Source organism: Erythrolamprus reginae, chromosome 9 (assembly GCF_031021105.1).
Source record: "Erythrolamprus reginae isolate rEryReg1 chromosome 9, rEryReg1.hap1, whole genome shotgun sequence".
In the NCBI taxonomy this organism is placed as follows: Eukaryota; Metazoa; Chordata; class Lepidosauria; order Squamata; family Dipsadidae; genus Erythrolamprus; species Erythrolamprus reginae.
Genome location: NC_091958.1, coordinates 35917033 through 35942647, shown reverse-complemented (window position 1 = coordinate 35942647; position 25615 = coordinate 35917033). Strand labels below are relative to the sequence as shown.

The following is a 25615-nucleotide window of genomic DNA, read 5'->3' as shown; positions in this document are numbered from 1 at the left end:
TACATGAATCTTGGGAGTTTACCAGACGGATGGCATAGGGAGCAAAGCTTTTCCAGAATCTGGTAGTCCTGCTATAGATACTTCAAAATCTCCTTCCAGAAGAGAGCAACAGAAACAGACCATGAAGTGGGTCTGTGTCAGGAGTGGCTTCAAACTGATCTCGCTACTGGTTTGCTTTTTTCAGCACCGCATGGCGCTTCGTGGACATGCGCATACCCAGTGCCAAAAAAAAAATCCCCCCAAAAAACCTTAAAACAAGATGGTGACACATGCTCAGTGCTGGAAACTCAGCTTCTGCACATGCTCAGAGGAAAAAAGAAAGAAAAAATCCATTAAAAAAATCTTTTAAAAAGGTGGCAGTATCCATGGACTGGCACCGACCAAACCTACTTACCTCCTTACTTATTTATTAGATTTCTATGATGCCCTTCTCTGCAGATGCAGGGTGGCTCACAAAGTACAAAAATAAAGTGTGTAAGAAATCTAAGAAGTCATTAGATTCACCCTATTAAATTACGCATTGGCTGGAGCTCGATATTAGCATTCAACAGCCACAGGCTGACTGGCAAAGATGATGTCATCATGACATCACCAGCAGGTTGCTACCAGTTTAGGTGAACTGGTTCGAATCAGGAGGAATCCACCTCTGGCGTGTGGGATCTCTCACAAGTCTTTGACCTTTAAGCACATAGCAGCCTACTACTATAAGTAGTAGTATCCTGAATACAATCCTGTGCCTATCAATCCTGGGCCTAGAAAGCTTAGAATTAAGATGCCTTAAACATGATGTAAGTATTGCCCACAAAATTATATGCAGCAACGTCCTGCCTGTCAATGACTACTTCAGCTTCAACCACAACAACACAAGAGCACATAACAGATTCAAGCTCAATATTAACTGCTCCAAACTTGACTGTAAAAAATACGACTTTAGTAATAGGATTGTTGAAGAGTGGAACTCATTACCGGACTCCGTGGTATAATCCCCTAACCCCCAACATTTTATCCTTAGACTGTCCACGGTTGACCTCTCCAGATTCCTAAGAGGTCAGTAAGGGGCGTGCATAAGTGCACTAGAGTGCCTTCCGACCCCTGTCCTATTGTCTCTCCTATATCGCATATATCTTCTCTTCTATCCCTATATCTTTCTTATATTCTCTCGATTTATTTTATCCTATATTCTCTAATTCTATTTCCTCGAAGGTGTCCTCTATTACCTTCATTGTGTATTATTGTGTATTGGACAAAATGAATAAATAAATAAAATAAAAATAAATAACAGGAAGCGAGCTTCCTATAATCTTCTTGGCTGTCCTTACCAGTCTACACATGTTAAAGTTGCCAAGGTTGAACAACACTGGGTTGTGCTATTTCTAGCCATCCATTGTTCAATACTGTAATGGTTGAACAATGGTTACCAACATTCAGTTCACTGCCATCTTTCAATCTCCATGGAATTATAAACTTGTGAAAAATTGCATGTGACCTTCACAACGTAATATCAAACAAACTATACCTCTCATAACAGAATCAAGATTTTCCTCATATGTACTGCCAAGAATAGGTGAGCAAGGAAGTGCCTCATAACGCAACCAAGAACTGCTTTGCAAAGACAGATTTGTCATGAACATGCACACATGCACACACACACACAAACATAACAATCGTATTGCTAAAGAATCAAACGTGGTTTTCAAATGCTAAACATTTCCCAGTAGTTCAGCCAGATGAATTAATAAAAACAGCACAGACATATACGTGAATCAGTGGTGGGTTGCTACCAGTTCGCTCCGGTTCGGGCGAACTGGTAGCAGCAGCACCAGGTTCTGCCCACTCATGAGGCCGTCATCACAGATGATCTGCGCATGCGCAGAATCATGCGCACACATTCACAGTTCTGAACCAGTAGCGAAGATAAGTGAAACCCACTACTACTGATGTGAATGACAGACACAGAAAACACACAGGAATACATTTTCCTAACACAGTGGTGCCTCTACTTAAGAACTTAATTCGTTCCATGACCAGGTTCTTAAGTAGAAACGTTCTTATGTAGAAGCAATTTTTCCTAAAGGAATCAATGTAAAAGCAAATAATGTGTGCAAACCCATTAGGAAAGAAATAAAAGCTTGGAATTTGCGTGGGAGGAGGAGGAGGAAGAAGAAGAGGAGGAGGACAGTCGCTGCCGAAGGAAGAAGGTGAGGTGAGGTGAATCAAAAAAATCCAAAACTTTAAGGCTTAAAAAATAAAAGAGGGACTTTGAGGCGGCAAGGAAGAGCATGCCCCTCCAATACACCCGGCGTGAGGCTGCCTCCCATACACTGCCTCCCATACACTGGCTGCTGCTGCTGCTACCTGCTGCCTCTTCCTTCCCATGCTGAAGGGCTCCCCTCTCCTCTCGCTCTGTAGCCAGCGCCTTTCCTTCACTGTGGTGACTCCTTTGCTGCCCAGAGCAAAGGGAGTGTTTCTTTTCTCTGGGCGCTGGAAGAGGTTTATTCCCTGTGCAAGCGTCCAGAGAAAGGGAAATGATTCATTCGCTCTGGATTGCCAAAACCTCCCTAAGTGCCACCAAAAGGCTCCTCTGGCGACCCAGATGGCCAGGACTAAAGGGGGAATGGCAGGAAACTGGCCGGGCCTTCGTGTAGCTCTTAAATTTCCTGGAATTTTTTTCCCGGCTCGGGTTCTTAAGTAGAAAATGGGTCTTAAGTAGAGGCAAAAAAATCTTGAACACTCGGTTCTTGTCCAGAAAAGTTCTTAAGTAGAGGCGTTCTTAAGTAGAGATACCACTGTATATTCTATCATGAACTCTGCTAATCTATATTTTGTTTTTTCAAGAGCGGGGTGTTTTGTTTTGTTTTTTGCTGAATTGAGCCCAACATTTGAGCCCATGTTGTTAAGTGAGAGCATTGTTAAGTGAATTTACACCCCATTTTTTCTTGCCACTGTTGTTCAATTACTAACAGTTATTAAGTGAATCTAGCTTACCCATTTTGACTTGGCTTGTCCAAAGGTCACGAAAGGAGATCGTGTGACCTTGGGACACTGCGACCATCATAAACATGAATCAGTTGCCAAGCATTGGAATTTGGATCACAGGACCATGAGGATGCTGCAACGGATGTTACAGATTAACAGAGTTGGAAGGGACCTTATAGGTCATCTAGTCCAACCCCCCCCCACCTGTCCAAGCAGGAGACTTCACACCATTTCTGAGAGATGGTAATCTAGTCTCTTCCTGAAAGCTTCCAGTGATAAAACTCACACATAAGTCACTTTTTTCAATGCTGTCGTAAGTCAAGGACTCACTGTGTATTAATTTTTGTGTACCAGTCTTTTTCAGAGGAGAATTGTATCCACAAAAAAAGGGGGTGGGGGGGGGAGATAGGACAGTGATTTTAAAGTGCAATCCATTTTAGTTTACATCCTAGTTGAGGAAGAGAAATTGAATGCAAACTTCAGAATGCCTTAATCAGCATTGTCCTAAGACAGTGATGGCAAACCTATTTTTTCTCTGGTGCCAAAATGGGGTGTGCGTGTGTGACATCATAATGCAATGCCCTCACCGGAGCATGCATGCATAACACCCCCCTCCAAGCTGCCCCCCCCATATGTGCAGGCCTCACTGAAGCCTCCAGACTTCTGGTAGGCCCATTGGACTGGTTTTCACCCTCCACAGGCTTCAGAAAAGCCTCCCAAAGCCTATGGAGGGTAGAAATGGACCCAATGGGCCTACCAGAAGTTCATTTCCAAACTTCTGGTAGGCCCATTGGATTTGCTTTCCACAATCCAAAGGCTCTGGAGACTTTCCTAAAGTCTGGAGAGGGTGAAAACTGCCTTCCCCCATAGATTCGCCATCATGGTCCTAAGATCAGCTGCGGTGGCGCAGTAGTTAGAGTGCAGTAGTGCAGGCTACTTCTGCTGCCTGCCACCTGCCTGAAATTTGGCAGATAGAATCTCACCAGGCTCAACATTGACTCAGCCTTCCATCCTTCTGAGGTTGGTAAAATGAGGACCCAGATCACCGGGGGCAAAAGGCTGGCTCTGTAAGCCTCTTAGATGGGGCTTAGAGTATTGTAAAGTGGTATATAACTCCAAGTGCTATTGTATTGCTATGAAGTCCATGTTTCTGATAACCAGTGGGGAAGACTACCCTGAAGCATTACGTACTAGTGCCAGTTTGGCCTAGCAATGAAAGTACCAGGCTAGAAACCAGGAGACTGTGAGTTCCAGTCCCACCTTAGGCATGAAATTTTAACTTTGGGCCAGTTGCCAAGAGAACATGAGTTCTAGTTTAGTATGGAAGATGGGATAAAAATGAAATAAATAAATTAGCATGTCATTATTAGCATGTCATTATTATTATTATTATTATTATTATTATTATTATTATTATTATTACAATTTGTTTAGATAGTGTTATCTGCAGAGTAATTGTCAGGGATTGGATTGAATCCTGGGTTGAAGATTCATTGGATAGCTGTAAAATCCACCATACAAATCTTATTACGACAATAAGTGTCAGGTCTAATACAACTAAACAATATTCATAAACTCTGAGATTGTTTCCATCCTCCTTCTCAATCCTCTTCAATTTGTCTTTCTTCCCTATAATTTCAAGTACTAGGCTTGCTCCAAATTCCTTTTAAATTGCCTATCAGGCAAAATGTCCACCTCTATAAACACAAGTGTGTCTAAGAACAAGCTAAACTCTGCAAATAGAGAGATGAGAGATTTTAGCTGAGTCTGCTTTAGGCATCAGCTGTGTTGTGAAGAAATGACATTATGACTATATAAAGGAGGTGTCATTTAAAAATTCCATGTTGTCCAAAACATTCCATGTATTAACACCAAAGGTGGGTTCCTCCTGGGTCGGACCGGTTCATCTGAACTGGTAGCAAACCTCTAGTGATGACACAATGATGTCACAGAACCAGTTCAGTCCGGGCCAGTCCCTGGATGCCACCATCTTTTCTAAAAAAAAAAAATTATGTTTTTTTTTTCCTTATGGACATGTGATACTACATATGTCGCCATCTTATTTTGGCCTTTCTTAATTTAATTTTATGTTTTTAAAACAATGGCACTGTGCATGGTCAAGCCCATGGGTGTAGCCGTGCAGCACAGGAGGGAGGAAACTGGCAGTGAGGTCAGTTAGAACCCACCCGATTAATACAGGAGATTTTGTGTTAGTTGTGTTAGTACATGGGGATTTTGATGTTTCGTTGTGTTTTCTGCAATCTGTATATTTGTGTATGCTTGCTTTTCCCTTAATGCAAACATTTCTACAAGCTGATTTTAATAGGAGTCTCAAACTAACAAAAATGTAGGGGGGGGGGAAAGAGTATTGAAAGTATGTATTTTGTAATTTGCTGGCAGGAGTACTACAAAACATGTTGCATTCTATTCAAATCCTTGGGAAGGAGTTGATAGGTGGGCAAAAGTGCCAAATCCAGCTTAAACATCTGGTTGACTATGTGACCAAACCTAATAATAAAAAAGTATGATAAAATTGCCAGGCTTCAAAGTGAAGCACCAAACTTTAATTCTCATCTTGATTTTGCAAAACTGTCCAACCTTAAAGACTTTCTTGAAAATAAAAAAATAGTCAGTGTCCACCGAATAGACTACTTTTTCTGAAAGACCAAACCAACCAAATTAATTAACAGGTAGTAAAGAGTTTCCTAATTATTTTCCTAAGGTCATATCTGATGGATAATTCTTGATGAAGGGAACAAACTAAGATCAATTGCAATGTCCTGTTTCCTTCTACCAAATTGCACAGCATCTACAAAGCAGGAAAAGGGGATAAATAAATTCAGGTTTTTTTTTAATGTGGGAGCAGTTCATCTTAATCCAACTAATCATGTAGATATCTGTTGGTTAACTCCCTCTTGCATACAGTTAGGTGGAAACAGGCCAAGATTCAAAAAAATTAGTGAAACACAGCTCAAGGCTTCAAGGCCTGAATACTTTAGACCAGGGATGGGTTCCACTTAATTTCCTTACTGGTTCACATTGTGCAAAACACCCGGAAATGAACCTTTGCGCATGCAAAGAAGCCTTTGTGCATGCTCAGAGGGTTTTTACAATGTATACAATAGATTAATCAGTAAACAGTCAACTACATATACTGCTCAACAATAAAAAAAAATAAAGGGAACACTTAAATAACACATCCTAGATCTGAATGAATGAAATATTCTCACTGAATACTTTGTTCTGTACAAAGTTGAATGTGCACAACAGCATGTGAAAATGATTGTCAATCAGTGTTACTTCCTTAGTGGACAGTTTGATTTCACAGAAGTTTGATTTATTTATGTTGTTCAAGTATTCCTTTATTTTTTTGAGCAGTGTATATATACAAGTCAAGCAATCATATACAAACCAGATATCACAATATACAGTTCTATAAATACAGCAGCTAACTAATAATATTCCCCTTCAGAACATATAATTCTATACACATATTAATTTAATTTAATATTTAATTCTACAATATTCCTCTCCTGCAGAACACACAGTTCTATATAACACCATAAGTATTACTTACATACATAACACATAGACCAATATTTAGCACACAGCAAGTCTATAGTAGAGTCACACAGACAACAATAGCAGAGAGTGATATCAGGGAATTACCCTTAGCAAGACCAATAGAGCAATAGAAAGCATTAGCAAGAAGAATCACAATTGCAACTAAGAGCAACACATCTGACTCCCTTTTATGGATAATTGCAGCCCTAGCCCTTAAAGTAACATTAAACTAATTCCTCCAAACATGCATTGCTGGTTAGTTCATATAATGACAAACCCAACCGGCCAAGTACGTAGTACTGACACCATAGAAAGAGGGTTTTCTTCATAGACCGCACTTGCATAGTTTTGCATGCTGCCTGCATCCCATGGATGGGGCTTTGCTTATTTGTATGGCTCAGTTTCTGGCCTGCCACATCCCAGTGCTGGGGTATAGTGGCTCCCTGCTTTAGCCCTACTGCAAATTCCCTTGATTTATGGATCCGAACTCCATAGGAAGGGTGTTAAATTCAGAGGAACCAAAGGAATAATTTTACGGAATTCCAAATAACGAATGTAAGTTAACTGACTTGGAACTTGGAGGGAGAAAATGTGCCCTGGGCTATAAATCTGCACTATGTACATTAACTATAATGTCCAGCATGGTTCTAGCTCAGAGGTTTGAGATATCATTTGTCATCTCTTGCGAAAAGGTCATTTCCACCCATTTATGGCATGCCTTTTTGCAGGCTCTGCTGGGATTGTATTTTTAATTTAAAAGGTCTGATAAACAATTACATCTTTGACTCCAAATATTGATGGTGGCTACTCAGTTGGACTGGGCTGTGAGCTCCAGGAGGATTATGGGAACAGGCAACCCACCCAGACCCCACAGAAAGACAGCCCTGGAATGAAAGACTCCCACATCTCAAAATAAACAAACAAACAAATAATAAAATCAATTGTGCAACATTCCTATACTTTGAAAACCACCCCAATACCAAGCTATTGTTTTGAAGATGTGGAATGCATTTCGCAACTGCTTTAATCTGGGACTCTGGCTCTCATTTTTTCCATAATCATTTCTAACTCAATCAATAAGGCAGAACTACACCAGTTTAATCTCGGTGAAATTTGATTTAGGTATTGACAAATGCGCAGAGAAACGATATGCAGGGCATGCATGAATCTTCACAACGGAATGTGTCTTCATATGTCAAATTTAATTTATCATTCTTTAGCCAGTTTGCATTCCTCACAATGGCACAAGGCCTAGCTTTCAAGAGAGTCCACCACCCACTCCCAGTCTTTACTTTCAGGTAGGTTTGATATGTTGTTTTCCCTTTCCCTTCCTCTTGTCCTTTCCTTCCCTTTGCTTTCCCCCTTTCCTCCCTCCCCCTTTCCCTTCCCTATTTCCATCTCCTCCTTCCCTTCCTTCCTACCTCTCTCTCTTTCCCTCCTTCCCTCCCTCCCTCCTGTGCCTTTCCTTCCCTTTCTCCTCATTTCCATCTCCTTCCCTCCCTCCCTCTTGTGCCTTCCCCTTCCCTTCCCTTCTCTTCCCTGTCCTTTCCTTTCCTTTCCTCTCCTGTCCTCTCCTCTCCTCCCCTATAAAATGGGGGGAAATTCATTTAACCTCCATCTCACTTAGCAACAGAAATTTTGGATTCAATTGTAGTCAGAGGTCGAGGTCTTCCTGTATCAAGAACAACTCTGTAAACCACAACTTGGCAGAGATGCAAGTATGTTTCCTCTTCACAAACCATGATTTATTTTTATGATAAGTATGATATAAATCCTGATTTATTTTATGTACATTTTTTAAAAGCTTTTCTGCCCTAACGTACCATAAGAGTGTACTGAAAAAAGAGCAGATACGATAGACCTCCTATGTCTTATGCTTTATGGTGGCTGAGAGTTAAATAGAAATTACCACACAATTATTAATCCTTATATATATATATAAGTAAGTTATTTTATTTTCCTGCTGAACGAATCAAATTATTTTTCGAAGAAATGGAAATGGGGTGGAATTGGTTCAGCTAATGTCTAGCAGGCGTTATTTGATTAAGTTGACAGTATGATGTGATCAATGGTTGAGCACCCACTGGGCTATCTTTTGACCCAAATTGATTTATGTAATGAATACTTGGTCTGTCTCTTGAAAGGGCCTCTTGATTTTAAACAGTAATGCTGGATAGCCGAGTGAATTTGCAAGCTCCAGAGCCATTTGCTTTCAATCCACTGAGAATAGCCGCCGAGGTAGATAAGCAAGCATAACTCAATACACTGTACTATAAATGGAAGAAAAAAAATATCACCCAGCTTTTCCAATATAGCTGTTTGATTTGATTTGTAAGCCTGATATGTGTATGTTGGTTTGTTTGTGTGTGTAAAACATGTTTTTGCTGATAATGAAAAGGAAGGGAGACTCTTCAGAGAGGGGTGGCATACAAGTCTAATAAATTATTATTATAAATTATTATTACTATAGATCTATTTGGGGCTTATTTGCCTTCATCAGGTAGCCACACCCTTACCGGGATTTGAACTCGGGGCCTCTGCCTTACAAATCCCAGTAAGGGTGTGGCTACCTGATGAAGGCAAATAAGCCCCAAATAGAACTATAGTAGTGTCCTTTCCTTTTCATTATCAGCAAAAATATGTTACACTTATAGATTATAGTTGTAGGCTATAAAAAGTTTACCTGCCTTGGAATATGGCCCCTAGTGGGCCCAAGAGGCAAAAAGGAAGCTGTATACTCATTCAATATAGCAGGGTGACTCAACAAAAAACACACACACACACACAGAGGAAACAGAGAAATGTTTGGGACAAATTATGTACAAACAGAGAAGGGTCAGGGGAGACATGATAGCAGTCTTCCAATATTTGAAGACCTGTCACAGAGAGGAAGGGGTCTGGCAGCCACTAACGGTGTGCAGTCCACTACTGCACTGGTAGCAACCCACTATGGCTCTGGAGCCTGGGGAGGGTGGAAAATAGGCCTACTGGGCCTACCAGAAGTTTGGAAATGAGCCATTTCCAGCCTCCACAGGCTTCAAGGAGGCCTGTTAGGCCCAAAACGGGGCATGGATGGGTTGTGTATTTATGCGCAGGCACGTGGATCTGCATGGGGGGTGCACATGCATGCACAGAGGGTGGGGCACTTGGGGCAGCACTGAATTATGGGTGTAGGCACAAACATGCACACTTTTGTGTGCAAACGCTTTTGGCACCTGAGTAAAAAAATAGGTTCATCATCAGTGGTATAAGGTCTCCTGCTTGAGTAGGGATTGGATTGGAGGGCCTCCAAAGGCCCCTTCCAACCCCATTACTGTTCGCCGGATCATCTACATCCCAAGAGCCGGGGTGGTACAGTGGTTAGAGTTCAGCACTGCAGGCTACTTCAGCTAACTGCTAGCTGTAGTTCAACAGTTCAAATCTCACCACCGTCTCAAGGTTGACTTAGCCTTCTTTCCTTTCCGGGTGGGTAAAATGAGGACCCAGATTATTGGAGGCAATAGACTGACTCTGTAAACCACTAAGAGAAGGCTGTAAAAGCACTATGAAGCAGCATATAGTGGTACCTCTACCTACAAACGCCTCTACTTACAAACTTTTCTAGATAAGAACTGGATTTTCAAGATTTTTTTGCCTCTTCTCAAGAACCATTTTCCACTTACAAACCTGGGCTTCCGAAACTGTAACTGGAAAAGGCAGAGAGAAGCCTCCATGGGGTCTCTATAGGAATCTCCTCGGAGGAAATAGGGCCGGAAAAGGTGGGGCCTCTCTAGGAATGTCCTAGGAGGAAACAGGCCACAAAAGGTGGGGAGAAACCTCCATGGGGCCTCTGGGAATCTCCTTGGAGGAAACTGTAACCTGGAAAGGGAGGAAGAAGCCTCCGTGGGGTCTCTCTAGGAATCTCCTGGGAGGAAACAGGGCTGGAAAAGGCGGGGAGAAACCTCTGTGGGGCCTCTCTAGGAATCTCCTGGGAGGAAAAGGGGCCAGAAAATGCAGGGATAAGTCTCCGTGGGGCCTCTCTAGGAATCTCCTGGGAGGAAACAGGGCCAGAAAAGGCAGGGAGAAACCTCTGTGGGGCCTCTAGGAATCTCCTTGGAGGAAACTGTAACCTGGAAAGGGGGAAGAAGCCTCCGTGGGGTCTCTCTAGTAATCTCCTGTGAGGAAACAGGGCTCCACCCTCCCTGTGGTTTCCCCAATCGCACACATTATTTGTTTTTACATTGATTCCTATGGGAAAAATTGCTTCTTCTTACAAACTTCTACTTAAGAGCCTGGTCATGGAATGAATTAAGTTCGTAAGTAGAGGTACCACTGTATAAGTCTAAATGCTATTGCTATTGCTATGAACTGCTCCACAGATTTCCCCCAGATGCTTTTGACACGGGTGGCCACTTCATCATTTGCATCTACAGAGGGGCAGAGAGCAAGTCAAGGTGAGATGCCAGTTTTCAAATCACGCTGTCGTGTTTACCTCCCGCCTGGGCTGGCATCTCTGGTGTTTCCTCCTGTGAACAAGACTAATGTCAAGGACCTAAAATTCCTTCCTGGGGGAGGTGTGTTTATACAGCCTACCACTGAGTCAACTTGTGAATGCCTGGCCCCCCGTGGAGAAAAACTGCCTGATTACGGCATTGAATGTTGTAAGGGAATAAAAAGTGACAACATGATGAAAACATTTCTTTGCTTGACCCGCAATGGGATCACCACATTTTTCCCCCTAACACCTCCCCCCCCCACTGTTCTTCTTTTCATTTCTCCCGACACATGCCTCAATGCAAACAAACCTTTCCTTTGTACATTTCTCTATGGGTGATCTCAGCTTTACAATCCAGGAAAATGCCAGCAGAAATAGTTAGCTCCATGCAATGAGATTGTGGAATCGCTCTTTATTTTTGGTTTCTAGAGACGCATGAATAGAAGAGTTGGATGGGACCTTGGAGGTCTTCTAGTCCAATTCTCTGCTCAAGCTGGAGACCTTATACCAGGGGTGTTGGAGTCGATTTAATTGAGGGATGCATCAGAGTTGTGTTTGATCTTGGGGTAAGGGGCATAGCCAGCTTGATGTCAATAGTGTCAGGGGTTAGGGTTAGGGTTTAGTTCTAAGGGGCAAACACTCTCTTTCTCTTTCTCTCTTGGTCTCTGGAGAAGGAAAGTTCTACAACCACTGTAAAAAAACCTAAATCACTAAAAGTGAAGGGCAGTAAAAAAAAAAAAACCTTCCCTAAAATCTGCTACTGAGAAGGTCATTTCTTTAATATGCATGAAGGGGCGCCTGAGAGACAGAAAAGAAAGTTGAGGTGCAGCTCATCTGAAGATATTGAGTTGCTCACAAACTGTAAAGCAACACTTGGAATATTGATCTTGCCCTATGACAGGCAGGAATTACCTGCGCAGGTGTGGAATGAGCACTCAGGAGCCATAACTCTCAACGTTATTTTACAGACAGGGCTCTCTTTCAACCACTGGCCTCACCAGATTTGAGAATGATCCAAATTATTAGCAACAAAGGTGTCAAACTGGATTTCTTTGACGAATGGATCAGCATTGTGTAGGTCTTCTCTGCAGGCTGTCCGGCCAGGGTGGGGGGAGAGATAAGACAGATGCCTCCTGCACTACTTTGAATAGAATAGAATAGAATTTTATTGACCAAGTGTGATTGGACACACAAGGAATTTGTCTTGGTGCATATGCTCTCAGTGTACATAAAAGAAAAAGATACATTTGTCAAGAATCATGTGGTACAACACTTAATGATTGTCACGGGGGTCAAATAAGCAATGAAGAAACAATCAATATTAATAAAAATCTTAGGATACAAGCAACAAGTTATAGTCATACAGTTCTAAGCTGGAGGAAAAGGATGATATGAATGAGGAAAAAAACTGGTAGAAATAGAAGTGCAGATTTAGTAAAAAGTCTGACAGTGTTGAGGGAATTATTTGTTGAGTAGAGTGATGGCGTTTGGGAAAAAAACTGTTCTTGTGCCTAGTTGTCTTGATGTGCAGTGCTCAGTAGCGACGATTTGAGGGTAGGAGTTGAAACAGTTTGTGTCCAGGATGCGAGGGGTCAGTAAATATTTTCACAACCCTCTTTTTGACTCATGCAGTCGACAGGTCCTCAATGGAAGGCAGGTTGGCAACAATTGTTTTTTCTGCAGTTCTGATTCTCTTCTGAAGTCTGTGTCGGTCTTGTTGGGTTGCAGAACCAAACCAGACAGTTATGGAGGTGCAGATGACAGACTCAAGGATTTCTCTGTAGAAGGACTTTGCTGGCCAAAACGGGGCTGGTTTTGGGATAAAATGGATTTTGCCTTCAAAAGTTGTGGGTGCTCCATCACTGGATGCTTTTAAGAAGAGATTGTACAACCATTGGTCTGGAATGCTATAGGGCAGTGATGGGGAACCTTTTTTGGTTCACGTGCCAAGAGGGGGTGTATGTGTGTGCTAGCATGTGCGCATGTGGCCACGCCCATTCTCTCCCTCCATTCATGTGCACCCCCAGTGCTGCCATTGCATTTGTGTACAATTTCCCTCACCACCGTGCATGCACACTGAAGCCTGGGATGGTGGAAAAAGAGCCAAATGGGCAAACCAGAAGTTCGGAAAAACAGACTTCCGGTTTGTGCATTGTATTGTTTTTCACACTCCGGAGCCTTCAGGAAGCTTCCTGAAGCCCCGGAGTGTGAAAAACAACACAATGGGCAAACAAGAAATCTGTTTTCTGAACTTCAGGTTTGCCTGTTGGGCTATATTTCATACTCCAGGGTTTCAGAATGCTTCCCTGAAGCCTCTAGAATGTGAAAAACAGCACAACGGGGAAACCAGAAGTCCATTTTCTGAATTTCTGGTTTGCCTGCAGAGTGGGATTGTATTTCACTCTGGGGCTTTAGGGAAGCTTCCATGAAGCCTCCAGAGGGTTGAAACTCCCTTCCCAAAAGCTGAAAATCAGCTGGCTAGTGCATGCATGTCCACTGGAGCTGATGTAGGGCAATGCTTCGTGCCCCTCTGATATGACTGGACCTTCCACCTGTGGCCGTTCCATCACGGCTATAGGTTCTTCTGTTGTACAGGGGATTGGACTAGAACAGTGTTTCCCAACCTTGGCAACTTGAAGATATCTGTACTTCAACTCCCAGAATTCCCCAGCCAGCGGATGCTGGCTGGGGAATTCTGGGAGTTGAAGTACAAATATCTTCAAGTTGCCAAGGTTGGGAAACACTGGACTAGAAGACCTGCAAGGTCCACACCAACTCTGTTATTCTGCTCTTCATCTTTCCGTTCTGCTCTGATACGGCTTGCACAAGATGAGCCCCGGGGTGGCGCAGCAGGTAGAGTGCTGTACTGTAGGCCACTGGAGCTGACTGTAGATCAGCAGGTCAGCGGTTCAAATCTCATCACCGGCTCAGCCTTCCATCCTTCCAAGGTGGGTAAAATGAGGACCCAGATTGTGGGGGCAATATGTTGGCTCTGTTAAGAAGTGCTGTTGCTAACATGTTATAAGCCGCCCTGAGTCTAAGAAGAAGGGCGGTATAAAAATAGAATAAATAAAATAAATGAATAAATGAGAAAAACAAAGTAAAGCACAGACCTGACATTTTCCCCTATATAGAAGACATGCCTTTACATCTTTACAAAATATGGGAAAGTTGGTACAAATGGCTCAAAAAGAAAAAAAAAATACATTAAAAAAACCTAAAAGTAAAACTAGACACTTCTTCCTTTCTTACCCAAACATAATGAAAATATAGAAACACTGCACCATAAATCAATGGAACATAAAACCCCTAAAAACGAACTCAGACCTTCCTCAGAAATATCCAAAATGAATACAAATATAGTATACAGAACTAACGAAAATAAACACACAATTCCACATACTAGACACAAATACTTAATATCAGGTTGCTTGATAGTAATAGTCAACAATATGGTCGACAAATTATGTCTTTTATATGTGCATATATCGAACACAATTGAAACTGAACATTTTATATGTTCTAAGCCGATTAGTCTATTTTTTTTTCATTTCTCTTTCTTTTTTTCTTTCTATGTTTTGTTTGTTTTGACTCCTTTTATACATAGATATTTAATAATATTTTTTTTAAAAAAATAAGAGATGCCTTTACAAACAAGATTGTCAGTATTGATGAACACCCTATATATGGAGACCACTGTAAAATCCTGATGGAGTTGAACTGAATGACTGCTGGGCTGTAAAGTTTCTTCCTCCTTTTTTCTTTTCCTATCAATTTTCATTTAATGTGATGAAAGAGGTGTTGCTTTTGAAACTATTTTCAAAGGAGGAAGGAAAAAAATCATTGGGATTCTGAAGAATAGACATATTATCCCAGGTTTCCTTGGTTATTGGGGGTAGTCAAGAGCTGCCCGAGAAGGTCCCATAGTTCACAGTCACCACTCCTTGATCAGCTGCCTTTTTATTTTCCCAGAAAGAGACATGGGTGGGTAGAACTGCCCCCTCCCAAAAATTGTGAGTCTACCTTTACAACAGTAATACCGCAGAACAATTACAGTGGTACCTCTACCTAAAAATGCCTCTAATTATGAGCTTTTCTAGATAAGAAATGGGTGTTCAAGACTTTTTTGCCTCTTCTCAAGAACCAGCCTCTCTAGGAATCTCCTGGAAGGGCCGGAAAAGGTGGGGAGAAGCCTCCATGCAGCCTCTCTAGGAATCTTCTGGGAGGAAACAGGGTTGAAAAAGGTGGGGAGAAGCCTCCATGCGGCCTCTCTAGGAATCTTCTGGGAGGAAACAGGGCCTCCACCCTCCCTGTGGTTTCCCCAATTGCACTCATTATTTGCTTTTACATTGATTCCTATGGGAAAAAGTGCTTCTACATAAACTTTTCTACTTAAGAACCTGGTCACAGAACGAATTAAGTTCATAAGTAGAGGTACCACTGTATAGTGGAAGAGAAGCAAGCACTCCACAAACTCAGAGCTGCCAATGCTGCAACATATGACAGAACATTTTGTGCTTTTATAGGCCTTACCAGCCACCTGCAGACACATCGTGGATAGCCCACAATCAGTTAGATGTCAAGGGCCTCTTTGAACATGTTTGACAAACATCATCACAGCAGATGGGATGGAATGTAGTCTGGATTCCCAGGAGGGAGGGGCTGCATTCCGGAGGACCAAGAGACACCCAAGGTTTAGATAGTTTGGTTGGAGAAGAGAGCTCCACCCCAGACAATCTCGGAGTATATCTTTAATGACACAACTGGTTTGCTTTGTCAAGATGTCTGTCTGTAGGTGATTGTATAAAAGAAAAGGCTTAGAAGAATTTTGTTCTGTTCTTCTAAGCAGTTTTCTTGATTGTTTATTTTATTTATTTTATTTATTTATTTTGTTCCTTGTCTCCTTGGTTTTTGGACCAAAAACAGTATAACAAGGTTAAACAGAAGAAGGAAAGAAAGAAAGAAAGAAAGACGGAAAGATAGATGATAGATAGATAGATAGATAGATAGATAGATAGATAGATAGATAGAAAGAAGAAGGACGGAAGGAAGGAAGAGGAAGGAAGGAAAAGGAAGAGGAAGAAGAGCAAAAGGGGATTACATTTGGGGGTTACATATTACTTTGAGTGAAGTTCCTTATCTAAAGGTGTGAGTGTGGCCCTTTAAAATTATTGTTCGCATTTCACTCTTCTGAAGCTATTCTAGGAACATAATATAGACCTGATTTGAAATTAAAACATCAAAAACATTGAATGAGTAAAGTTAACCCTGTAGATACCTTTCTTAAACAGATAGACTTAGCAAAGAAGGAGGTGACATCTCCCTCCCCCCTCTCTCTCCTCCTCCTCCCTCCCATCCCCCCCCCCTTTTCAGAATTGTGCAGCTACTGCACGTTTGGGCTAGTACATGTAAATATGTAGTCAATTATGTATTAAACTATACATTTCATTTTTGCATGGGCTGTTTTTTCTCTTTCCAACCACAAATTAATGCCAAGAGGGGACTGGGGGAGGAGGGGTAGCTATGACAGGGGCCAGAAAGAGTTTTATTCAGCCATACTAATAATGTATGTCTTACGGAATGTGAATTGGTGCTTATTTCAAGAAACACCACCATGTAACTGGAATAGCCAAACAGCTGTGATTCATAATACTGTCCAAGACTAATATAAGCAGAAAAATAAATAAGAAGAGGACGGTGTGGGGGTGTGGGGGGAGATTGTGCCTTGAAGCAAGATACAAAATGCCTCCTAACCTGATAAAACCGGTATGAGTTTGCTAATATATGGCATTTTCTCCATGTTATCAACAAAATCCCATACTTGGTATTACAAAATAGCATTTGACAATATGATTCATAAATCCTTAACATGATATACTGACCCACTGGGGGTTTCATTATTTGGATTCCTGCTTTGACTGATTGCATAAAAATGCAATCAACTCTCACTAAATCTATTAGGAACCATATTATTCTCAAAGACACTATCGCAGGTTCCTTTTATGCATGTGCATTTTTGTGCACGACAGAGAGAGACAGAGGGGCGGGGGGCATTTTGTGTGTGTGTGTGTGTGTGTGTGAGGGGAGACTGTTGAATCCCATACATATTTTAAAATGTTTATAGGGCAGGGTTTCAAACAGATATCATGGTCTCTCCTTAATCATTTCAATCTTAAAATTCTTCGATGCAAATGTGGATTGTATAATCATCCTAAAACAGCAATAGCATTTAGACTTATATACCGCTTCATAGTGCTTTTACAGCCCTCTCTAAGCGGTTTACAGAATTAGCATATCACCCCCACCAATCTGGGTCCTCATTTTACCCACCTCGGAAGGATGGAAGGATGAGTCAACCTTGAGACGGTGGTGAGATTTGAACTGCTGAACTACAGCTAGGGAGTGGACGGCATAAAAAATTGAATGAATGAATGAATGAATGAATGAATGAATGAATGAATGAATGAATGAATGAATTTTGATAATGTAACCACGGAGATGCTGCAATATTCCTAAGTGTGGGGGGAAAGGCCATTTTTCTCAGTGCCGTTGTAACTTCAAATGGTCACTAAACAAATGGGTTAAGAATTACTTGTAACATAATCAGTTAAAAAATTCTGCACCAAATAGATTGCCAACTTACATTGCTAAGATAGCAATTTATATACCACATAAAGCAGAAATCAAACCTCTGTATAATCAAGGCATGCATGTAATTAAGGCCCAAAACATCCTTTGTGCAAAACCAACTTCACTAGTTTTTCAGGCATGGATGCTTTCATAGAATAAGAGTTGGGAGGGACCTTGAAGGTCATCTAATTCAACCTCCTCTCCAGCAGGAGAGTTTCTACCATTTCAGACAAATGGCTGTCCAGTCAATTTTTGCATAAACTCAGCGATGGGGCACCCACAACCTCTGAAGGTAAGCCTTTCCGCTGGTTGCTTGTTCTCACCATTAAGCAATTTCTCCCTAGCTCTAGGTTGCTTCTCTCCTTGGTTAGTCTCCATCCATTTTTCTTTTGACCTTTGATGCTTTGAAAAATAAGTTGATCCCATCTTCTTTGTGATAGCCCCTCAAATACTGGAACACTGCTTTGCTGGTAGGACATGAACTTTTCCCAGTAAGATAACTCAGCACAACAAGGTATCACAGATTCTTTTATCACATTTCACTGTTATGATGCAATACTTCCGCAATATAATTTTTCCTATTGTGCAGGTAAAAAGAAGTTAAATCATCCCCGGCTCTACATGTTGCTTCTACATGTTGGTTTCCTTAGTGAAGAACAAGGAACCCGCTGGAATGCTCTCTGCAATCACCCCCTCATCCTGGATCAGAGCCAATAGGAATATACAGATGTGGTCACATGTAAAACTACATTACCCAGAGTGCAATTTCACTACATTTCCCCTAATGCAATGCCTTAAAGAAATATGTTTTAATACAGTCTAACTATTTCTCTCTGTGGTGACAGCACAACTGCTATTTTATCTCCCCTAGTCCTTCTTTTCACTAGACTAGACTATGAGAAATCTCCCTATTGCCATCATCTGACTCTCCAAAGACACCCTATTTATAACACTTAGGACCATCTGGAAGTGGTATAATCTCTTCCCCCATTTAACAGCAATTGGCACTGTCAGTCGTTTCCAAATAGAAACAAACATAATAATACAGAAGGCAGCAGCCAAATATAATTATCCCCCTTTTTTTCTCTTCCTTACAGGTTTTCTGTTAGGTCTGTTGCTATTTTAAGTAAAAAAAGAATAAAACAAAAGGTTGTTGATTAAGGTAGAGAATTCAGGTACATGTCACAAGGGGATAATCGCAGGACTTTCACTACTAAGTAAAGAAATTGTTAGCTCAGAATCTGCTACTCTACTGCTACTCTACTGCAGGACCAAAGGTAAAATTAAAAAGGTAAATGTTCCCCTCACATATACCTGCTAGTCATTCCTGACTCTAGGTGCTCATCTACATTTTAAAGCCAAAGAACCAGCACTGTCCAAAGACATCTCCATAGTAATGTGCTCGGCATGACTAATTACCAAAAGGACACGGAACACTTACTTTCCCACCAAAGGTTGTCCCTATTTTTCTACTTGCATTTTTTCACATGCTTTTGAACTGCTAGGTTGGCAGAAGCTGGGACAAGTAACAGATCTCACCCTGTTACGCAGTACTAGGGATTCGAATCACCAAACTGCTGACTTTTCAATTAACAAGCTCAGTGTCTTAGCCCCTGAACCACCACCTCCCTACTTAGGTCAAATTAGGAGAGTTGCCAAGAATCTTATTTACCTATTTGGGACCAGGGTTTCGGGACAATGTAGATACTTCAGTATAAAAATCAGGAAATGACTCTCATGATATAAAATGAGTGGAAGAACTATGGGGCGGAGTTAAAGAAGGGATCAGCCTAGCATCCCTACATAGTCATTGTTCTGGTTTCAGACTTCAGATAATAATTGGAATAAATGATTGCTCAATGCATCTTTGTAAAAACACAACATCTTTATTTCTCCTTTTCCTCCCATTCATACATCGGCTTTGCACGCAGTCCTTTCTTTTCTCATCTGTATCTTTAGTAGTTAAATAAATTACCTTGGTAGTAACATAAAAACATTCCACAAGTCATTCTAAAATTTATGGGCTAATCAGGGCTAGCCAGGAGTCATAAAAGCATGTAATAAATCACACATTTGTTAGTTCACACTACAGAGCGTGTCGTGAACACGTCCATTTTGGGATGACAAGATTGAACAGAACCAACTTCTTCTTCCAATCACACCCGGATGTGAGGTAACTGATTAACAAGTTCCTCACCTTCTAATATCTCTTCCCTGAAACTTGTTCTAACCTCCTCTGAGAACATCTGAAGTAAGGGTTAACCCAACTCCAGTCCTCCTCACTCGATCCTGAATGCATCTCTACGTCAATTGCCTCCTCCTTCTCTTCACTAACATTCCTTTCTATCTGTAAATCAGGCCCATCTGCCAATTCAAAATCACTCTCCACTTCGAATCTGAATAATCCTCAGGCTGAACGGCAGTATACACAACACCCACAAGCAAATAAAGTGCAATCTCCCCTTGAATTCCATTGAGCCTTACTTAATTTCTAGCAGGTGCTAACCATTATTTAGACTGATTCATGGACATAAGCCTTTCAGCAACAAATCAGTTTAATTGGACCATCATGTGTGAATCTGATCCTTCACACAAGACACATGGATTATTTTAGATAGATCATCTGAATGTGAGTGAAACATCATCTTGGAGACAGCTCACATCTTATTCGACATGCAAATTATATCTTTGTGATTCAGAAAATTATGTGAATTATGGTTCAACCAGTGGTGGGATTCAAATTGTTTTACTGCCGGTTATGTGGCCAAGGCTTGGTGGGCGTGGTTTGGTGGCCATAGTAGGGGAAGGATGCTATAAAATCCCCATTTCCACTTCAGGGCAAGGTTACTGCAAAATCCCCATTTCCTCCTGATCAGTTGGGACTCAGGAGGCAGAGAATAGATGGGGATGGGGCCAGTCAGAGGTGGTATTTACTGGTTCTCCAAACTACTACAAATTTCCCTAACAATTCTCCAGAACTGATCAGAACTTGCTGAATACCACCTCTGGGTTCAATCAATAAATCATTATTAAGTGCAATTTATAGAAACATAGAAAATTGACGGCAGAAAAAGACCTCCTGGTCCATTTAATCTGCCCTTACACTATTTCCTGTATTTTATCTTAGGATGGATATATGTTTATCCCAGGCATGTTTAAATTCAGTTACTGTGGATTTACCAACCACATCTGCTGGAAGTTTGTTCCAAGGTGAAGGTGAAGTACACTAACTATAACATAAATTATTTAAAATTAAGAATTTCTATTAAGATTATAAAAGCATAATACATCAAATATGTGAGACCATAAATATATATACAATATGATATGGATAACTGCATAAAATATAGTAAGAATAAGATAGTGAAGAGAGAATAAGAACATCTCTTTTGTTTTTAATCGTATTTATGTTTTTCTTTTCTTTGTGTTTTTCTTTTTCTTTTCCTTTTGATATGATTCATGTATATATGTAATGACATTGTAATGATGCTGTATACGTTTGTGGGGGCTTTTGGACAATAAACTTTTTCTTTAAAAAATTTCTTTTTAAGTTGCCTTTTAAAACATCCTTTGAGACAACTATGACCTGGATGACTGAGATCTTCACAAATCCTCTGGATATTTGCCAATGAAGTTACAACTGTAAGGATCTCCCATGCAATTTGGTTTAGATTGAATTGATCAAAATACAGACTATCTTTGAGAAGGAAAAAAGAAAGGGCTAAAGGACCGTGAGACAAAAAATCTAGGATAAGAGAAACTGAGATGGAAAGTTTGATAGAAAACAACCCAGTATTTATTCCCACCATTTTGAACTTAGCATTTCCTGACACCATTTCAATGAAACTGAACATCAGAAAGAATATAAAATGAGACAGGCTGAGAGAAAAGCTCTGACAAAACATACTGCCTAACTATTTCAGATATTTTATCCCTCTCAGAGAAATAAAATAAAATAAAATAAAATTGATGAAGATGCTTGGCAGAACTGTGTTATGCTTTGGGGCAAGAAAAGTAAAAATGACATTAGGAAGAGTCTAAAAGCTATGCTAAAGCCACTTCAGATATCTGAAGTATTTTGTTCTTTTTGCTTGTGTACAGCTCAGTGAGACTTCTTAAGGCACCTTCTTACAAATTTTGATGGAGAAATACAGTATATTATTGATTGGATTGCATCTCGAGTAATGTAAGAAGTACGATTTTTGCCTGCTTTAACCTGCAATGGAATTGTGGCCTAACGGAAGAGGAAGAGAGTAGCTCTTTTAGTCGTGGAGATTATAAATGCTCCTCAACTTACAACAGCTTTGTAAGCAGTGAAGGGTTGCCGTCTCCTGCCGCTACCAGTGTGTCCTGCGCGCCACTCTGTGACTCTGTGACTGTGCTCCAAGTGAGATTTTGCTTCTGTGCATATGCAGGCAAAGAGGCATGCACAGAAGGCCATTTCCCTCCTTAGACTCAGGGCAGCTTACAACATGTTAGCAACAGCACTTTTTAACAGAACCAGTATGTTGCCCTTACAATCCGGGTTCTCATTTTACCCACCTTGGAAGGATGGAAGACTGAGATTTGAAGTGCTGATCTGCAGATCTAGCAGTCAGCTTTAGTGGCCTGCAGTACTGCACTCTACCCACTGTGCCACCTCGGCTCCTATCTACAGCCAGCCAACTAGCTATCATCTATTTAAAGTATATAAAATTTTATCATAGTCTTGGCAGACAACACAAGGCACTTTTTTAAAAAAGTGTAGAGAAAAGCAAAATCTTACACCTAGGTAAGAAATACCTAAGATACACATAGAAACTGAGTGAAACCACACTCAACAGTAGCGACTGTTAAAGAGGTCTCGGCGTTTTGGTGGATAACCAACTAAATATGAGCCAACAATGTGCAGCAGCCGCTAAAAAGCCAACAAAATCTTAAACTGAGGGATACACTCCAAGACTAGGGAGGTGCTAATATCATTCTATAATGCCCTAGTTAGACCACACCTAGAGTACTGCATTCAGTTTTGGTCACCACACTATAAAAAAGACATTGAAACTCTAGAGAAAGTGCAGAAGAAGGCAACCAGAATGATAAACGGACTGGAAACCAAAACATATGAGGAAAGGTTGTTGGAATTGGGCATGCATAGTCTAGCGAAGAGGAGGTCCAGGGTGGACATGATAGCAGTATTAAGATATTTGGGGGTTTGCCACAGAGAGAAGGGGGTCACACTGTTTTCCAAAGCACTAGAGGGCCAGACAAGGAGCAATGGATGGAAGCTGACCAAGGAAAGATTCAACCTGGAAATGAAGAAGTTTCTGACGATGGGAGCAATCAATAAGTGGAATGGCTTGCCAGCGGAGGTTGTGAACGCCCCAACACTGAACACTTTCAAAAAGAAATTGGACTGCCATCTGTCTGGAGTGGTGTAGAGTCTCCTGCTGGAGCAAGGGGTTGGACTAGGTAACTTACAAGGTCCCTTCCAACTCTAATAAATGGAGTCCTCGGAGAGGGGCGGCATAGAAATCCAATAAATAAATAAATCATAGTCACTAATACATTGCTCACAGTCGCTCATACCCTCATCACCTCGAGGTTCGACTACTGCAATGCTCTCTACATGGGGTTACCTTTGAAGAGTGTTCGGAAACTTCAGATTGTGCAGAATGCATCTGCGAGAACAATCATGGGCTTCCCCAAATATGCCCATGTTACACCAACACTCCGCAGTCTGCATTGGTTGCTGATCAGTTTCCGGTCACAATTCAAAGTGTTGGTTATGACCTATAAAGCCCTTCATGGCACCGGACCAGATTATCTCTGGGACCGCCTTCTGCCGCACGAATCCCAGTGACCAGTTAGGTCCCACAGAATGCAGAATGCAGCCACAAGAGCAATCATGGGTTTTCCCAGATATGCCCATGTCCCGTCAACACTCCTTGGCTTGCACTGGCTGCCGATCAATTTCCGGTCACAATTCAAAGTGTTGGTAATGACCTATAAAGCCTTACATGGCATCAGACCAGAATACATTCGGAACCATCTTCTGCCACACAAATCCCTACGACCGGTAAGGCCTTCTTGGGTCCCATTGACTAAGCTGGTGGGCCCCAGGGGAAAAGCCTTCTCTGTGGCAGCCCCAGCCCTCTAGAATCAACTCCCCCCAGAGATCAGAACCACCCCCACCCTCCTTGCCTTTTGTAAGCTACTGAAGACCCACCTCTGGCATCAGGCATGGGGAAATTGAGATACCCCTGGGCTTATATCGTTTATGTATGGTATGATTGTGTTGCATGGTTATAACCCTGCTGCCCTGTTCAAAACCACTATACACTTGTACTGTTTTTGAGTCTGTGTGACTCGAACCGAAAATTCTTTATTTTAAGTGCTTATATTTGGTCAATTTGAAAACTCACAGACTCAAAACATAACAGCAGGGTTAATAATGGGTTTTTAGATATCTTTTAATATATTGGATTTCTCACATTGTTGTTTTTGTTGTGAGCCGCTCCAAGTCTCCGGAGAGGGGTGGCATACAAATCTAATAAATTATTAAATTATTATAATATAAATGAATGAATGAATGAATAAATAATATTTTTTTAAAAAAAAAAATAAATCTAATTTTTGTATGAATGAGTGGCCCTTAGATTATGCAAGGATTGCTCTTGTTTTTCCCTATGCTGGATTGTGCATTGCTACCCAGATGTTGGAATCAGGACCAGCAATTATTAAAAATGGCTAGGAGAAAGGAATAAAATAATATTTTTTTAAAGAAGCCGTAGTCAATGAAATCAAATCAGTAGAGGTAAATTCAATTTCAGAATGGGTGCTTGGAAAGAAAAAAGAGTTGTTTGTGTCTCTAAAATACACACTTATTGTAGTTCATTGAATAGCATCACAGTTAATTTATTTGCATGCAGTGTTGTGGCACAAAAGAAATTATTAAAGCAGTTCATAAAATTGAAATGTACGCATTCCCCTTTTGGCAATAGTTATTTGTCCTATATTGCAGTGTGAACATTAGAACCTCCTTGGTAAATTGGGATCTTTAATACTCATCTCTCTTTTCCTTCTTTCTTTTTCCAGAATAATTGGTCTATCATTAGAACGTATAATTTCATAATAGAGAGAGGGAGAGACACAGAGAGAGTTTCTTTGCAATATGGTTGATAGCAATACAGATTTTCATACATAAAGTTAATAGAAGGAACTTCTTATATGGACACCCACATGATTATCCCAAATGTGCTTTCCCTATGAACACTGAAAGGACCTTGGAGGTCTTCTAGTCTAACCCTCTGCTAAAGCAGAAGATCTTATACCATTCCAGACAAGTGGCTGTCCAATTTCTTCTTAAAAGTGTCCAGTGATGGAACACCCAAAACTTCTGAAAGTAATCTATTCCATTAATTGTTCTCTGTGGTAGTTTTATAATGTTATTGCCTTCCTGCTTATTATAATTATCCATTGTCTCTATTATATATATATATATATATATATATATATATATATATATATATATATATATATATATATATATATATATATATATCTTCTTACCTACCTGCCTGCCTGCTTGCCTACAATATCTATCTATCTATCTATCTATCTATCTATCTATCTATCTATCTATCTATCATCTATCCATCCACCCATCCATCCATCCACCCTTCCATCCATCCATCCATCCATCCATCCATCCATCCATCCATCCATCCATCCATCCATCCACCAATCCATCCATTCATGTGTATATTTAGTAAGTTCTATATGCTTTTAGCATATTCTACTTGGCTCTTATTCATTTGGTTTGTTTGTGTGTGTCAGTGATCTACCTCAACGCACATTTCCCTGAAGATAAAATTGTGTGTAATCTCCGCATTTGCTTCATTAGATGGTCACTCTCAAGGATGTACACATTTTAAAATCCGTTTCTTCCTTTTTATGATCTTCTGAGAGAGATTGACGATGACGATGATGATG

General features: G+C 40.9%; 1 protein-coding gene across 2 annotated transcripts in view; it reads right to left on the bottom strand.

Moving 5' to 3' along the window:
• Window positions 1-25615, bottom strand: part of RBFOX1 (RNA binding fox-1 homolog 1) — a 438314-nt gene that overhangs the window by 231211 nt on the left and 181488 nt on the right. Inside the window, exon 1 of one of the 2 annotated variants that reach the window (XM_070760821.1) lies at window positions 6554-6641. The exons of the other annotated variant lie outside the window; for it this stretch is intronic. Within the exon in view, the coding sequence (XP_070616922.1) occupies window positions 6554-6559 (6 nt within the window). The 5' untranslated portion in view covers window positions 6560-6641. Of the gene's footprint in view, window positions 1-6553; window positions 6642-25615 lie in introns of those variants that run through there. 2 annotated transcript variants of the gene reach the window in all.